Raw genomic sequence first — 19,234 nt, 5'->3', positions numbered from 1 at the left:
GGAAAATGGTGCTGGTCATTTCTAGATATGAAATACATATTAAAATAAATACAGGAAATTCTACAAGTATTATAGACTTTCATTCCTATATAACTAGACGTTTTTATCTACGAACTCGTTATGTAGGTATAAGTTCATAAGTTTGTAGAATTATCTGTATCTAATCTAATAAACAGATCAGTATCTAAAATGACGAGTAATATTGACCTACGCCACTTTACCAGCCACTTGTGTAACAGAACAGTATGTTGACAAAGACAATGCGCAGCAGTAAATGAACCTGAAAATAAGTCATAGAAGACAAAGTGGCAACATCAATATAAACAGAAACATGAATAAGGAAGACATACTAGAACATTATGCATAATCATTACTGTCACAGTACACGTTATCATGATCGTCATCTCTATGCTGGTCACGGTCCCTTAAAGACAAGTAGTGATGATGGATATGTGGTATAAATGGCACCAAGTCAATGTCCTTCTTCTTTAGCTTGCTTAGCTTGTAGATGACTCGAGGCCCTTTGTAAAATGGTTCTTGTCTAATGTTGTCTGACTTATGCCACTTTGTAGTGCAGCGTTATCGTGAATTCGAATTTACGACGTTCTTTGTGCTATAATCTCTTGGCTTATTTTTAACTTTGAGATACGCAACTTTGCCGTTGAACAGGTTATGGTTTTAAGTTCACGGAAATTACTTAATTTCATTTTTGAAAAGAAAAAAAAGTTACGTCACTTTCCATCCAACGCCTCATTTGTTAATTGAAGCGCTTGGAGGATAAAGGTATTATGTTACATTTTACGAAATGTTGCATTCTGGCTGTTCATGCACGTGTTATATGCTACTCATGCTACCTAACACATTATTTGGTGAGTCCTCGTCCTAGTGCAGATATTTAGAAACGATGAAGGTGGTATGTTAACGCACAAAGTTGTGAAAGCCAATTTTCCCATCATATTCAATTTGTTACATAGCACCTTTATCCTCCAAGCGCTTCAATTATAGAAGATTGAAAGAATACAATCACCTCAGGGCAAGACTCATAGGCAGTGTCTGCTAAAAGAAATATTGATACAAGATGCATACATAATAAAATACAATATATCGTTAGATTTTGAATTTAATAGTTATGCATTTTGTAATTGCGATATTTCAGACTGGAAATGATGTTTGAGAGGGCTGAGCAACATGCTTTGGAACTGGAAAAAAGCTATTCCCTGCTGGATTGTTGGAAGCGGAGAGGAGATGAACTCCTGTACTCCATGATTCCTAGATCTGTAGCTGATCGACTCAGGAACGGCGAAAGTCCAGTTAGCACCTGCCAGGTTTGTTAATTGTTCATTAACGGCCAGTTTGATCCTATCTGTTGTTTATAAATTAAATTAATAGCTTCTATTTTGAATTTTTTTTACACATTAATTCTCTCGGCTGCCCTAGTGTCTAGCATGTGTCCTGTGTTCGCTTCTCGACGATAGAGCATGGAAAAATCAATTCCACTTTCATTTATCATCCATCTGCTTTGCCTAAAGAATATAATCCGTGGACATCCAAGAATAGCATCCCTTTTATGTCCATGGTTGTTGATGTTATGGACATTAGTTGATAATACATACTAAGAACTATCATATCTATTTATGTTATATGTATGAGGACAAACTAGCAGTGTAATATATTATTATTGGTAAGTTGTCAGTGAACTTAATATATACCTCTCACACACACACAAGGGCTGTTCATTTAATTCCAGGACAGACGCTATATAAATCATAGCGACGACTTACCACATATTTGTGCTTTTTTCCTTTAAAGTAATTCCACGCTATCTCTACTAACAGATTCATAAGTTGTCACAATCGTTGAAAGTAGTCTTCGAACGCTTGTTACGAAATGCGCTAGAGTTCACTTATGATGTTACTCTTGAATGTGGTGGAAGGCGCGAAATCATTTCCTTTTTAAGGCCGATTTCAGTGTAAGGGAGAGGAAAAAGTCACATTACTAGGGGTAATGGTGTATGATGGGGATGTTGTTTATGGTCAAGAAGTTGAACAACATTTCTGAAGTATAACACGAAGCATTGTCATGGTAGAAACGACACTGCCCAAATGTCTAATTGTCCGGGCATTTACGACAAATGGAACCATGAAACCATTATAACACCGCTTTGTAGACCTACTTATTGACAGTTTTGTCACGTAGAACAAGTTCGTGATGCACGATCCAAAACATGTTAAAAAAAAAGAAGATAGCACTTTCAATTTTTCCCGCTGACCGTGACACAAGCTCCCTGATCCTGAGAAAGAAATCTTAGCACAAATTTCACCGGTATTTGCCGCATTCTTAGGTATTCGTTTAAGAACGGTGATATGGGCCAATGGAAATGTTTAATTCAGATGCAATTTTAACATACACTCACTGGAACTAATAGTACAGAGTACAGACACACAACAAATCAATACGAATATCAATATGAAACTCATAAAGAAGAAAGATGTCTTCAAAAAAAATCCTGGGGTGAAATGCCCATGGGCATATAATACATAGAATACCACCTCACATGATCGCCTTATTACCCCCAACTTGTCTCTGAAGTGTAAAAAAGTTAAACTTCCATCCCTGTGCACATGCCTTGAGGAATTGCACATGCCAAAATACATTTTACAGGCTTCTGTCATTATGGATAAAATTATTATATCTTCTTATTCCTATCTTGTATTTGTCATTTTTCAATATTTTGAAACTACTAAAAAAGTTTCAAGCAAATTTTGTCAACTTACCACAAATAATCCACGATAATTGGCTTCCGATACGGGCAGCAACCACTATCTCAGTATACATCGTTTCTCACACTGCAGACGCTTCACTTGGAGGCTTCATCGTTTCCAGGTCTTACGTCGTGTGCGAGATCCATAGGGGTGGACATATCCTCCGACTGGGCATTTCCCCCCAGTGACGATAACAGACGAAGGGGAGCAAAAGATCTTCCGGGGCTCGGGATCCCATTTGACGTAAACACAAATGACTTGAGCAATTTTCTCCTCATATTCCGACTCACAGGCAGCCGACCAGGACAGGGATAATCCTTCACAGACATTCTTCCAGCTTGGAAACGTGTTAACTATTGAACGGTAGTTGCACAAGTCATTAATGCTTCACCGAATGTTCCTTGCAGCATTTACTACATTTCTGTAGTAGGTTTCTTCAAGTTAAATAAACTTAGCACAGATCCGCCGTTTCTTTTAATAGCGTACACTATTTTACGTTTCATCACACACGGATCACACAACACACCACGCAAGCACGTCTCACTTAACACTGCCTGGATTCAGATGACCAATAACGCTGTGATGAGATATTGCCACATACACTTGCAGTAAGCAGTCCGATCAGAGTAAAAGTATATTTATGATGTAAAACGATTAGAAATTTTAGTTTCATGTGTGTTACTGTATTTCTCAAAACTATTTTCTCACTATATTATTTCCCTTTATTTTAAGTATTAGAGTAAAAAGCAATCACCACTATACATATGTTTATTCTTACAAATGAACGACTATCAATGTACTATATAAAATACTCTTATTGTGACCATCTGTTTGAAGCATACTGTATGATTAAAGCTTACAAGAGAGTAATACTACTATAGTATATTCCTATATTGTTGAATTAGAAAGAATAAAATTCTGTAATTTTTTTTTATATCAAATGTTCATATTGTTACTTATTAGTTACTATGTCAGCAGTTAGTAGCATTTCATGTTTTTTTGTAGTTAAAATAATTTAAAAGTTAAAATTGTTACTTCTAGATATGAAATAGGTAAAACAAGTAGATTTACAAAATTCAAATCAAGGAATTATTATCATGTATGAATTTTTGATGTTTAAAATCGATTTTGTATTATAGAAATTCAAGTGGGATTTCACTTTTCTTAAAAAAAATAATGTGTTGATTGTTTTAGTAATTAAGGTAGATAAATTACATTAAAATTCCGTCTATGCAGTTTATTAGTTAAAATACCTTTATAAACAAATACCTTTTTAAAGTAGACGACAAGAGAAGTAGAGAATAATATTTTTATGTGACAAATGTAAGTTTAAAAAATGTAGTACGAGATGTGTTCGAAAACTATCGAACCTCGTTTTTTCCTGCGTAAATCAATGAAGCGCAGGAAACTTTCTTCAATGCAGATGTGGAGCTGACACTCATACGCAGTCGTGAATATTTCCCGTCCGCAGAAAGTCGCTGATAGTCGGTCAACAAGTGAAGACGTGTAGTGAGCTGTCATCGGATTTCAGTTGTTTAAAAAATAACAGGGAAACTGCAGCAGCGATATTCCATCAAAATTTATCCCAAACTTGAAGATATCGAAGCGGAAACCATTCAATCGGATCGATAGATTCAATTTTGAACGAGAATTTGGGCATGAGAAGAGTGTCCGCGAAATTTGATTCAAGTTTTCATCGTTAAACACAATACTGCTGTGTGTCGTCATGCTCCCTACTCACCCCACATTTCTCCGTGTGACTTTTGGTTATTCCCCAAGCTGAAAATGTCACTTAAAAGGGACCCGATTTGATTCAAGAGAACACATCACGCGGAATGCAACGGCATGGTGGCAAACCGTTCCAAAAACTGCGTTCCAGACGTGTTTCCAACAATGTTGGAAGCGCTGGGAGAAGTGAGTACATTACCAAGGAGACTACTTTGAAGGGTATTGGTGTTCTGGATTTCCAAATCAACAAATGCTTTTTTTTTTGTCAACAAAAGGTTCGACACTTTTTTAACATACCTCGTATATTCAGCGAATTTAAAGTTGTTTAATGCAGGTTTATTCAATACTTCAAAATTTAAACTGATTTTTATAACTTTTAAGTTCACAATGACTGACAAACGTAAGTTCTACCTTTATTCATTTTAGGCGTTTGATGCCGTGTCCGTAATGTTTTGTGAACTAGTTGAATTTAACTCAACCACGCTACAAGATGCCATGGACACCGTAACATGTATGAATGCCGTTTTTAGTTGTTTCGATGCACTCATGGACAGATTCAATGTTTACAAGGTAAATCAACAGTCTTCTTTATGTAATCACATATTTTCAAAATTCTTTCTGCAGTTATGCAAATGTAAAAGTAAGAATTGTATCTCTGTGTCTGAAATGTTTTTTTTCCTTATGCAGATTCTAACTCATTCACCTAACGTAGCTATACTTAACTCCTAACAGGTAAGCATATTCACATGTTCCCCTGATCTAAGCCTTCTAATATCTTACTAGATTCATTGAACAATTTTAAAAATGAGGTTTAGAAATGCATCTTCTTTGATAATGTAGTGCTGCAATTTCGGTCCAGTGTTTTTAAGATTACAATGTATATTCGGGTGGGGAGAAAAAAAATGCAAAATTGTTTTTTTAAGTCGTAATACCGCGAAAAAGTTGCTAATTGAGAAGACTCAAAAAGGAGTAAAAAAGAAAGAAAGAAAGAAAAGAAAAGAAAAGAAAAGAATGAAATGAAATCGTGGTCACGCATGTGCTATAAAGTTTGTCGAATTCTTAAAAATTCATATATCTAGGATATTTTTATCTTACTTAACTTATCAATATTTAAATATAATAAATCTAGACGAATCTTACTTGAACCAATAATGATTTAGAAAAGAGATTGTTCAAATTGGACAAGGTATCTCACTCACGTAAGCTGTCAATTCTGGGATCAAGCTTGAATTCTTGAATTTCTTAGAATTGATAGCTGTTGCGCGAGCGTATACCTCAACCGATTTGAACAATTCTTTTTTCTAGATCATTATCGTCGATTCAAGTAAGATTCGACTAGAGCTATTATATTTAAACATTGATAAGTTAAGTAAGATAAAAAGTATCGTAGAAATATGAATTTTTCCCAATTCGGCAAACTTCAGAGCACATGGGCAATCGGAAGATATAAACCGTTCTTTTTTAAAATCCTTTTTAGTCACCCAAATTCGTTAATCCGACTGTCGAGGGGACAGAGAAACCCACTCTGTTGTGTTTGTGGAACACATTCATACAACGTGCAGCATCGAAAACACCCATTTCCACTTAATTTGTCAGAGTGTGAACACCTACGAAAAGTTAAGGAATCTGATCATTTGCAATATTTTTCGAAATTTTTATTTAAAAACTATTTCATCGTAGATCAACAGTGATACTGTGAGTTGAATATAAAACACTAAAATCCTTAAAAAGTGCGAGTAATATGTTTTACATGAATTACAAGCAATGGATATCAGAAAGTAGGTGGTGCATCCCGAATTTTCAACTTTACATATTGTTCAATATGGGCAGATGCAGATGGAATTTTTGACATCAATCTGAAGCTCCAACTTTGAGCCCTATGTGAACTCTCTGACAAGATTGGCTTCTTTGTTCTTTTCATTTAACCACCAAAACTATGCCAGATGGCTTCCAGTGCATTTGCGTGATATGAAAAATCTGCTAGATGTGCACCCGAAAATTCATGAGGAGTTTTTAGTCGGGAAATTTACTGCCAACATTAGTGGGAGATTATTTTCTGCAGTGACATTGGACCAGGTACATGAACAGTGCAATGCTTATGTTATGGGGTATGAAGGTGCATGGGATAAACAGAAAACCCAGATGCTTTGAGGCGATGGATGGTAGCTGGTCCTGAAGTAGCAAGATTGATAGAAAAATTTGAAGGGTTTAAAATGCCTAACACAGCCTCAAAGGAACACCACGAATGCTCATCGAAATCCCAGCCTTCAGTTTTCAAAGACTTTTAAAGACTTTGAAAAGCACTATTGAAAATTTAGGAAATTCATTTGAAGACAGCAGCCACGACTTGCATAATAAAGTCATGTGCATAATAAAGGCATTGTTTCTCAAAATGGAGAAACCAATTAAACTCAATCAAGTGAAGTTGTTTAAAACAAAAACTTCAACCAAGAGGATATTTTAATTGCTGATGAAAAGTGCAAGAAATGATGCTTGCCTCTTTTCAAAATTATATATCGGGTATCAGCAGCAAGGTTCTGATCTCGACGAATTTTTTAGCCATGAAAACCAGCCGTTTTTATCTTCTTTGTCAGACTGGGCACCTTCGAAAATCTAAGAAATCTGATCATCTTTCCTCTCAATTTTTCCATGCATTGTGGGGTTGCGACACGACTTCCTTGTTTGCTGGTTATGGAAAAACCTCTTACCATTTTTGTTTTATAAAAATCAGCATTAAAACTGGAAGTAGTAGCAAATTTGGACCACTTCCGGTTTTGGTAAAGTATTCAGGATAATCATGGTACGTGGTCTTGAGACGCTGAATCGTTTGCAGAAAATCATTTCTAGCTCTCTATTACCTTTTTCTTTCAATAGCGATACACGTTGAAAGCGGAAATGACTAATTTGAACCATTTCTGGTTTGAATAGAGACAATGGAGGAGATAGAATCTTTTCTTGGGACGTTGAAACGATTGCAAAAAAAGAAAAAAAAAACTACATCTCGATATCGCTTGCTGGTTATGGTCTGATACCTGTCGCCAAACCGATGGACGTAGAAGGCTGCTCTATAAGACTTCCAAAACTTATGCATAGCATAATTTGGAAGTCTAATAATAGAATAATTTTTTAACATTACTTACGTTTACCGATCATTCCTTAATACATTGTATAAATTTATCAACTACTAGTTCACGGTATCAAGTCAAAGACAGTAAGTATCTCTTTCTAGCAGTGTTGGGCATATTTCAATTGAATTAACAATTAACAATTAATATGTAAATTTAATTGTTAATTGCAATTAACAATTGAAGTAAGTAATGGTTAATTGTTAATTGCTATTGGCCATTAATAATGGAAAATCAATTGCAATTAATCAATTGATTGGAAGTAATTGCAATTGAATTCAGCCGTTCAATTGCAATTGAAATTAATTGGCAATTAATTCAATTGCAATTGATTTCCACAGCAATTACTTTCAATTGATTGATCAATTGCAATTGATTTTCACTGATTAATTTTCAACATTGTAGTTCAGAGAGGGCGTGGGGCAATGAAAACTTTAGCCACGACCAATTGACTCACCATCCATCGTGACCGACGACCCACCATGAACCAATCTCACCCACTATGACCCACAGACCCACCCAAACCCATTGTCATCAACTCTGACCAATGATTCACGCCCTCTTCTCTACTGACTAACGAGTTTAAACTTGTAATAAAACAAGCCGATGAAATTATCACTCATCGGAGTTTCAATTTCTACGATCAATCGCTCAAGCACCGCTATATTACTATAACGGCGGATCTGACCTTTCTAATACAAATAAAATAAAGAGTTTGGTTTTGTCTGTCTGTCTATCTTTGTGCGGCCTGTGGACCAGACGAGTGGACCGAAAGTTTTCAAAATTTGGTCACAGGTAGCTTGGTCTATGCCCCAGATCAAGACGAAGAGTTTTCTTTTCAAATTTCGAACTAGGGGGGGTCTCAGGTTGACGTTTACCGTGGGGACCAGACAAGTTGATCGAGAGTAACCAAATTTTGGTCACGGGTACCTTGGTTCAGGTCCCAGACCAAGGCGAAGCGTTTTTGACAAAATTCGAACCAGGGGGTCTCAGCAGGGCGTTTACCGGGACATGTAAGAGCAGTAGAAAATGACCGACATTAATGTCGATTTCATATTTTTTGCGGTCGCTGAGATCAATGGTGAAACTCCGATCGCATTAACTTCCAAATTCACCCTATTCGGCTGCGGGCCGGGGGGTCAACGAGGGTGGGGGATACCGAAACGTAAAAGTAATCCGAAATGACCGATATGAGTGTCAAATCCATAGTTTTCGGGGTCGCTGGGCTCAATGGTGAAACTCAAGACCGCGTTTACTTTCATATTTAGCTCCCATCAGCTAAGGAACGGTGGCATTATAAAGAGGATCACGAGACATGTAAAAATAATCCAAAATGACCGATATTAGTGTCAAATCCGTAGTTTTCGCGGTCGCTGAGATCAATGGTGATACTTTCATTAGCGATGATTTTCAAATTTAGCCACCATTGTATGCGGGCCGGGAGTCACCGGGGGTGGGGAATTGCGAGACAAATATTGGAAAATGACCAATATTAGTGTCAAATCCATAGTTTTCGCTGTCGCTGAGATCAATGGTGATACTTCCATAGGCGTTGACTTCCAAATAGAGCCCCCATCGGCTGCGGACCAGAGGCGTTGTTTTTCAAAAATTGGAACCAGAGGATTATAGGGGCTTTTACCGGGATATGTAAAAAACAGTAGAAAATGGCAGATGTTAATGTCACATTCATAGTTTTCGCGGTATCGGCTGGGGGCCAGAGATTTTTCTCACAATTCGAACCAAGGGGGTCTGAGGAGGCGTTCACCGAGACATGTAAAAGTAGTAGAAAATGACCAATATTTGTGTCGAATCCATATTTATTTGGGTTGCTCAGATGTATAGTGACATCCCCGATAGTGTTTACGTTCAATTTCGGCCCCCATCGGCCTTCCCAATGAAAACACATGTAAGTTGTTGGATACTGGTGGTTGGATATATTCACACAAAATATATCCAATTTTAGAAATGTTTCTTAATTGTTCTCCCTTGTTCAGTTGGTTTACATTGATATTTTATCTGTGCCGTGCGAAGAACGGGCATAACAGCTAGTACGAAATGGTAAAGTATTTGTCATGGACCAAATTACAATGAATTCAATTATATAGATAATTATTATAATTATCATTGATAATTATTTCCTTGTTGAATTATAGATACTTTTCAGTGCAAAAAAGAATAAAATTTGAAAGTTCCAAATCAACGTAAAGTAGACCAACGTAAAGAAAAAATGTATAAAATTTTCCATATAATTAAGCGTATCGTACAAACTTAAAATTATCATGTAATTAAGCTAAATTTCCAATTTTGTGTCTTTTTGTGCGCCTGGTTTCCACGTTTTGTGCGTCACCGGAAATGGGTCAATGTTATCCTACAAATATGGTGGAACAAGTTCCGTCAGGAACGATTTCGAGGTCGTTTCCTTCACATCGTCTTGTATGTGTTTTCTACCGTTTTGTAAGCGTATATCCACGTTTTGTGAATCAATGGTAATGGGTCAAAATGGGCATTTAATGTGGGAAGAAAAATGACTCATTCTTCCACCAGTATCGAATTTCGAGGTCGCTTTTTTCGCATTGTTTAGTGCATGTTTTGTACCGTTTCTGCGTATATTTTCACGTTTTGTGCGCCACCGAAAGTGGGTCAAAGAGGACCTACAAATATGGCAGAAAAAGACACATTCATCCTATTTTTAAGGCCCATTTTGACCCATTTCGACTGATGCACAAAGCGACACAAATCATGCATAAAAAATGTGAAGGAAACGACTTCGACATTCGATGGTGACGGAACAACTTATTCCGCTATACTTGTAGGCCATTTTGACCCATTTTCGTTGTCGCACTAAAACGGAAATAGGAGCACAAAACGGTACAAAACAGGCACTATACGATGCGAAAGAAACGACCTCCAAATTCAATAGTGGCGGAACAATGGCTCTTTTTCCTCACGCATTTCTGGTGATGCTCAAAACGTGGAAGTAGGCGAACAGAACGGTACAAAATATACACTAAACGATGTGAAGGAAACGTCCTCCAAATTCGTTGGTGGCAGAACAGCATTAACCTTGTTTCGTTATATTCGTAGGCCCATTTTGACCAACTTCCGGTTACGCACAAAACGTACAAAACAGGCACTAAACGATGCGGAAAAAACGACCCCGAAATTCGATAGTGGCGGAACAGTGAGCGATTTAACTCTCACTTTAAAGGCCTGTTTAAATCACCTCGGGTGACGCACAAGACGAGGAAGTAAGCACAGAAAACTTTTTAAAAAATAGGCACTAAACGATGCGAAAGAAACGACCTAGAAATTCTATAGTGGCGGAACAGTGGGTCATTTTCGTCACACTTTGGAGGCCCATTTTGACACACTTCTGGTGAAGCACAAAACGTGGAAATAGGGCACGAAACGGCACTAAACATTCACTAGTCGATGCGAAAGGAAGGACCTCAAAATTCGGTAGTGGCGGAGCAGTGGATCATTTTCGTCCCACCTTCGAGGCCCATTTTGACCGTCTTCCAGTGACGCACAAAAGGGTACGCGGTGTTAAATTAACCATCTCGAAATTCGATAGTGTCGGACAAGGGCGCCGATTCTGTGGAGCCGAGGGCCCCCCCCCAAAGCTCATGTGGGCCTCCGCATTTTATTTGTGTATATACAATATCTGGCATAATTGGAATTCAATTTGTCTTAAAATCTTCATATATGCCTCTTGCATCCGAATGGGCCCCCCCAAGTTACAGAGAAATCGGCGCCCTTCGTGGCGGAACTCTTGGTCATTTTCGTCCATCTTGGAAGAACATTTCGACCCATTTCCGGTGACACACAAAACGTGAAAATACGCGCTCAAAACGGCAAGAGACTGGCACTAAACGATGCGAAAGAAGCGACCTCGAAATTTCTTGGTGACGGAACAGTGATTCATTTTCGTCCCACCTTAGGGACTCATTTTAACCCACTTCCCATGACGCACAAACTGTGGAAGTAGTCGCACAAAACGGCACAAAACAGCACAAAACGATGTGAAGGACCTCAAAATTCATTGGTGGTAGAATAGCAATAACTTGTTCCGCCATATTTGTAGGCCCATTTTGACCCTCTTCTGGTGACGCACAAAATGTGGGAATAGACGCATAAAGAGACACAAAACACGCACAAAATTTGCAAAACAAAGTACCTCGAAATTCGTTGATGGCGGAACAAGTTAATGACGCCGTGAGCATCAATATAAGTATGTATTATACTTCTTACCTTCAAGGCTGAGAACTGCACGGTCCAATTTTTTAGCCAAAGTAGAAGCCCAACCGTGATAGTGATGTCAACCGGCTTGGCTCGGTTCAACTGAGCGAACAGCTTGAGCTGGCTTGGTTGGGATGACCCATCGACTGGGCTCAATTGAGCCGATGGCTTGAGCCGGCTTGGTAGTGAAGAGTCATCGATTGGAGCAAATGACTCGAACCAGCTCCGTTGAAACGAGTCAACAGGCTGGGTTCGAGTCAACTGAACCGATGGCTCGAACCGGCTCGGTTGGGGTAATCAATCAGCTCGGTTCGGTTCGGTTCCTGTGAGCCATCGCCTCGAGCTGGCTCGGTTGATTGAGCTGTTGGCTCGGTTCGGCTCGATAAGTGAATGAGCTGTGAGCGAAACGCTTGAGTCGTTAACAACCCTAAACCCGGGTCGAGTAGTTTTGAACAAGTTTGGCTGGAGTCCTATAATTTTTTTTTTAATTTTTGGCTCAAGCCGAATACTTGCTCCTCCTGAACTCAAACCTAGAATCTCGTGACCAATGTCCTTGCCTTCTGAAGATTTTATAACGAGCGAGATCGACAGTCAACTAATTTTTAGTATTCAGATACAAACCGCCTATATTTCATGTTTATACACGGTGTTATAATAATAATTAGTTATAGTAGTAGTAGTAGTATCATTGATAATTATATTGTCTATGTAGGATACTTGAAGAGAGTAGTACTTGGAACTACACAAAAGATTTAACTTGAATTGGCTCATTTTGGCTCGACTCGACTGGAAACTCGATCCGAATTCGAGTCGAATTGGGGGAAATTTTTTGAGCCGAGTTCTCGAGTCGAGCTCAAAGATGTCTGCTTCGAGTCGAGTCGAGTTTTAAAGAAAACTCCCTCGAACTCGCTCGTGCCCATCCTTATTGCATGCATGACGGGCATATAGAGTTCTTTCGAGGGGGATAGAACCATAAACATAATATATTTAAAAAATACTTAGTTTCACGGCTTTCTTCCCAGGGGGCGAAGGGATGGTAGTTATCCAGCATTTCTTATAAGTACCTTATTTGAAATATGTAAAACAGTAACAAGTGGACAACACAATATATACACATCTTGTTATCTTCAGTTTTAGTTGCTGATTTCAATTGCAGTTAACAATTAAATGTTTCAATTGCACCCTTTGCAATTGACAATTAACAATTAAAAATTTCAATTGTCTGGTGAGCAATTAACAATTAACAATTGACGAAAATTTAATTGCAAATTTTATGATTGAGTTCAATTGCAATTGAAATTAATTGTCAATTACAAATTGAAATCAATTGCAATTAATTTTCAGAGCAATTACTTTCAATTGATTGATCAATTGCAATTGATTTCAGTTGATTTTGCCCAACACTGCTTTCTAAAAATGGAAGGGTATCTAGCAATACTGTTACTTTATTTTATAAATAAATATATGTATGTGTTGACAGTGAGGATAAAAGCGTGTTGATAAAAGCTGTCGATGTCAACTTTAATTTAGCAATAACACAAACTATTGGAGAAAAATATGGATATGGAACACACAATAAAGTTTATCCAAACTATTTAAGCTCAACATATACAATGAAATTCGTTATCAGAATTCGATTTTAGTTATAAGATTAATCGTATCCGCGCAATAGTGGTTCGAGAATTTAAATATTTTGATAATCTTTAAGCTTAATATTGAATTTAAACCCAAATTCATAGACACTGAAAGTTAATATCATTATAGTTCAATATACCAAAAGTCTATGTTGGGTGTATTTTTCTGAAATATCTAAGTGTAACAACATTTTCATGTGACACTATTTCGTGCGAACATTCCCACACAAGAATACGTTTATTTCAGAATAATATGTTACGAATATACATAATTGAATTTAAGTATATGGTGCCCTAATATAAATGTTACAATTTGATGAAGTAATATAATTAATTTAGATACAAAATATCTAGATGATGTTTAGGTATTCCTACCATATCAGTTGTTGCAATTAAAGAGTAAGATTTAATTACGTAAAATTGTAACTAACTGATTAACTTATTCTTGCATAGCAATATAGGTATATAATATGATATGTACGGCTAGTGTATTTGTATACCATTGCAATATCAAAACTTGAAATATTTAACGTTAGAAAGTATATTTTATAGAAACTTTGGAAGTTTTATGCTTTAAATTTAAAGAATACTATTGAGAATACTACTACTTCGATAATTATGTCGACATATAATAATATAACATATAAGTAGCTTGTAGATTGTTCTAAAAGTAATATTACATAGAACAGGGCCGAATTAAAGGAGGGGCTTTTTGTGAGGTAAGTCCCGAGCCTCCAAGTAGACAGTTGCCTCCACTCTGATCAAAATCTCAACTGGCTATCTAAAAAGAATCATGAAGATACAATCATTAACATAAAATAAAATATGACCAAAAATATGAAACATATTCCATTAACTTTTCTCCTGTACTTTCACAGAAATGTATGAAGTAAAGTCAGCAGGGGCCACATATTTTTTCTAGCCCCAGGCCTCCAGATAGGTTAATCCAGCTCTGAATAGAAGTTCTCTATGTTAACACAAATACTTTTTATGTAGACCTATAAATGTCACTCTATTATAAACGTCTTGGAGTTTTTTAATTGGAAATTCAGTTAACCTGGAATAAAATAAAATATATTATCTGATTACCTCAATGAAACAATAATATTGACTGGGTTATGTGCTGGCAGTGTTTGGAGATAACATAGTCTTTCAAGACTTTCAAAATTCTTAGATTAAATATTTTTTTTTTCTGTAAAGGTAGAAACAGTTGGACATGTTTACATGGCTGTAAGTGGAGCTCCTGAGTACACACCTCGACATGCGCAGAACGTTGCGGATGTGGCGCTGTGCTTGTTGAGACAAGTAAAGCAACTAGAACTTCCATCCGGAATTAAGATTCAAATTCGAGTTGGTAAGTTGTTCATTCAATCTGTAGACCTAATTGAATTCCTAATATGTCCATAGATGTATTTGCTTCTGTTTCCTCACTTTTAACTACTATTACAATGTCTCAGTGTTCGCTAGGGTCTAGAAACGTCTCCTTCCTGCTGGTTTTAGTGACCAGTGCTCACACCTTTGATGCACAGCTTTTTGGTTGGAGAGCCTTGAAATTTGAACGGATTACGGTGGTTTGGATTTCACTTTAAACTGTAGCTGTAGGTCTTATATGGGCTGTTTGGATGCCAAACGGTTTAAATCGAAAATTGAAAACTGAACATATTATGAACAATTCGTATTTCTGTTATACTTGCAACCAAAAAACAACTATACAGTTTACAGTCTTATAGCTTATTATTTACAAAATTCTTGTTTAGAAAGTTACCTATGTATAGAAGTGAATGAAGTCCATGTCTTTCATTTTTTTTTTTTTTTTGAACTTAGGTTACTTTGCATTCAAGCGAGCTATATAGCCTTGGTCAGTGTTCGAAGTGGAAAAAAGGTAGAGGTGGTATGTTTTATTATGATTTTAACTCGACAACCCGGCTATCTAAATGCTGATATACAGTGAGGGTGTGTTGCCTGAAATATTGCATTTCTATTTACATAATGACTGAAAACCACTGGAGAGCTTCTCTTTAGTTACGGATTGGGGAAAAATGGAGAGACTTTGATCCCTCGCCAAAAACTTTCTGAAAAAATATATCCCTTTATGATGAAATATAGAGAATTATACATGAAAATGCTCAAAAACTGAATTTTTGTATTAACAATTTTCTATGGGAAAGCTCCTGGGCCCCCCACTCGACTGAGGCATTCCAAACTCCAGGAAGAATCGCCATCACAGCAGGTAACCCCTAAATCCTCTCATACTCAAAACACGACATTTATATATGAATTAAGACAAGAAGACAGCATATATTCGTGAGAAAGAATTCAATGTGGCACATCAAAATATAAACTATGTGAACTTCTTTGAAGACACCTCATTTTGAAAACAAAAGGTAAGAAAAATATAGCAAAAATGTCGGTGCTGTCAACTTAGAAATTATTTCTACGTAAGTTATGAACATAGGCGTGCGCAACGTGGGTTCCATGGGTGCCTTGGCACCCCCATTAGATAAACTTTTTTTTTATGTAGAATTATTACAAACTGAGAAGAGATTACGTGTAAATTATTTCCCGTCTGCATGTGTGTCATGCGTCGCCAACGCAGCGTCGGGTGCAATGACGCTATCTTTTCTTACGGGAAAGGAGGGGGGAAGGACGACATTCCATATGGTGGCACTTTAGATCTGACACTCACATTCCCAATGTCCTGCGCACGCTAGTGGTTATGAAATCTTTTTTGGACAAAGCTATTCATCAATTAATGTGTATAAAATCGATTTATTAAAGGTATAGTATCATTCACTTTCCACTGACGGTATGTTTTGATCACTAAAAATCCAGAGGCGGTATGCCTTCATCACTGAAAAATCAGAGGCGGAATGGCATACCACCGCATACCGTCTCACTTCGACCCAGGCCGGTGGCCAGCCCAAAAATTTAGGGGGGACCCGGCTGAAATTAGGGTAAGCCGATCCAACAATATTATAGTTCATCACCATATTATATTTCATTTGCAAGCCTACCGTAAAAATTTTAGAGGGACAACAAAATTTTAGGGGGGACCCGGCCCCCTAGACCCCCCTGGATACGGGCCTGCTTCGACCACTGGCCTTACTCACTTCGACCACTGGCACTTAAAAGAATGCTAACTCTTACCAACCAACCAATTCCTAGGAAGGTTGAGGAGATTTATCTTTTGAAAAATCTAATAAAATGAAATAAAACAAGAATCATTAATAAAGACTTTAATAAATGTTATTTTATTCAATGTAAACTTCAGGATAGAGATTTGTAGTCATCATTTATTTGCTATATTTCTGGCCTTTGACTTTGGACTTGAGCTTTTTTATGTTTTGTGTCCTTATCCTACCACGGAAAGTGTGAAGGAGATAACCTACGATTAACATAGGCTTCGAGTCGCCAATGTGGCTTCAATGTGCTACAATTGGCGGGTGCATAAATCATCATACAAGATAAAACCTCATACTATTGGTCATTCCTCACCAAACTTTCTTACCTCCAATACAATTGAATTATAGGACCTCATCACTGACTCTTCTTTCACTTTCAATTGCCAACATGATGTAATAGCAATAGTAGAATAACAAATTAATGTTATTTTTTAAAAAAATGAATGAAAATTTTAAAAAATGGAAGTTCGTTTTATTATCCCTTTTATTAACACACCATTATGCCTATTTTCAATCTACGCCCTTGGTTGTGAATTATACCGGTATAAATTTGTATGTAATGTTCCAAATTCCACATATTTACAGTATATTTTTACATATTAATGTTTTTCGCATTACTTAGGCTAGCTTTGTCCCACGAGTGTGTACCGAGGATAATGGAGACGGTGATGATAAGCTGGATAATAATGGTGAAATGATGAAAGTGGGAGAAAACGGGAGAATCACGAGACAACCTGTACACAAGGTGTTTGTGCACCACAAAAACCATTTGATGGAATCTGGGATCGCGCCAGAGACCCCATGCGCCAGAGGGGAGCACTTTACCCTGAACCACCGTTCCTTAGTCCAGGTTTTGACTAGCAACTTAAATTATTTTAAAGGTTTCCGCATCCTTGATTAGAATTGACAGAGGTGAAATTCATTGTCTGTTCTGAGGATAAGGACTCAACCATATTGTAGATGGTAAAAGTTATTTACAAGTAAATTCCTTTCAAATTTTATATACATAAATAACGAAGAAGCTGAGAAAATTAGCTCAACTTGTTGCTTGCTCAATGCTAGTTAGTGCAAATTAGGAGCTTTCATCACCATGATCTGCTAATATAATCGTTTTTTCATAGGATTACCCTTTATAATACACTTCGTCAATCATAATATTCTTCCTTCCCTCTTTTATCTTCTACCATACCTTTCATTACATATTTAATAAAACAACCTCTAAATTAAATGTTAACCACTTTACTATTAATCTCAATCAATATTCTCAGAATTGTTTTCTTTTTCCAACCTTCGCAAACACTTCCTTATTGATATTGTACTTTATCCAATTATGTTTTCCCATCCTTCTCTAAAGTTATATTTCGAATACTCCCAGTTGATTTTATTGCTCTTTAATACTGCTCATGTTTCTACTTCCTTGGAAAAACAAACCTTATGGAGAAATTTAGTTCATAATTGAGGAGTTCTATGTAATAAGGGCCCATAAAGGGAAACCATGTTTTGAGAAAATTGCGTGTAAATATTTCAAAAATAAATATATTTTTTATTTAACGTTTGTACATGTGAACCTTACAAGAGAAACATGGATTTATTCTTTTTCTTCTATAAAATTCAAAGGAACTAACAGTTTGTTTCACTATAACACAAATATGAATGTTTTTAAGAAAAGCTTACATAGGCCCTTTTACAGAGAACGATTTAGTAGGATTCTCACGTATATGTATCGCAGCATTCGTGTGATACACTTTGTGAAAATGAATTAAGAAAGGTAATTGCAAAGTAAGCAAGAAAGTATAAACCAAACAGATGTGTAACAATAATACATTAAACTAACCCATGCATTATCTAGAAACTGGACCTGTAACAGACTTGGGCACTGAAAACAGTCTATCCATTGTGTAGGGCTGGTAAAACATACTCATGAGGATCATCTGCATCCCCGTGGTTTGGGCCTGACGGAACAGTTCCTCGTACCAAGCAACAGCATCTGGGTCCAGAAAACGGAGCAAACTCCGTACATCTCGTTCTTTGGCTGAATACGTCTATTCAGTAGTTGGCCTAACAGCAGGGCATCTTGTCGTTCCTTTGAACCATTCCGGAAAATTGAGCAAAGAGCTCTTCTTGTTCCTTATCATTTAAGTTCTTGCAGCATTTACCTTTACAGCACCTGTCTACTAATGCAAATTGCTTTTCAGGAATATCTTTGCCACTACTTGTTATATCTAACCGGAGTTCTTTTTCTTCTCCTTTGCATTACGATCGCTCTTTTGACTCTCTCTTCTGTTTCTTTGAACTATATTCCAACTCGTGCTAGTACACTGCGACATGTTTAACGCTGTTCAAACAAGTACTCCACCAGCAGATACTCGCTTTCGTCTCACGAAGACCTCTATCCTTCACTCACTGTAGCAACATCAAGACTTGCGATCTCGGAATGAAATTTTGCAGGTTTATAGTATAAATACCAAAGAATTCAAAAATGCAGTCTCCCTAAAAAGGGCTTATGGCGGTATGGGCCCCTACTACATAGAACTCCTTAATTATTATTCTCATGGTGGTTTCTC

At 37.1% G+C, this 19,234-nt stretch overlaps 1 protein-coding gene across 1 annotated transcript in view; it reads left to right on the top strand.

The window, feature by feature from the left end:
- LOC145686419 (soluble guanylate cyclase 89Db-like) overlaps nucleotides 1–19,234 on the top strand; it is a 367,562-nt gene that overhangs the window by 326,983 nt on the left and 21,345 nt on the right. Inside the window, exons 6-8 of the mRNA XM_081759712.1 lie at nucleotides 1,157–1,325; nucleotides 4,917–5,060; nucleotides 14,689–14,842. Coding sequence (XP_081615838.1) covers nucleotides 1,157–1,325; nucleotides 4,917–5,060; nucleotides 14,689–14,842 — 467 coding nt within the window. The remainder of the gene's footprint in view (nucleotides 1–1,156; nucleotides 1,326–4,916; nucleotides 5,061–14,688; nucleotides 14,843–19,234) is intronic.

This window comes from Thermobia domestica, chromosome 5 (genome assembly GCF_964235325.1).
Source record: "Thermobia domestica chromosome 5, izTheDome1.hap1.1, whole genome shotgun sequence".
Lineage (NCBI taxonomy): Eukaryota > Metazoa > Arthropoda > Insecta > Zygentoma > Lepismatidae > Thermobia > Thermobia domestica.
The sequence above is the reverse complement of the archived record's forward strand: the minus strand, read 5'-3'. Positions and strand labels throughout refer to the sequence as shown.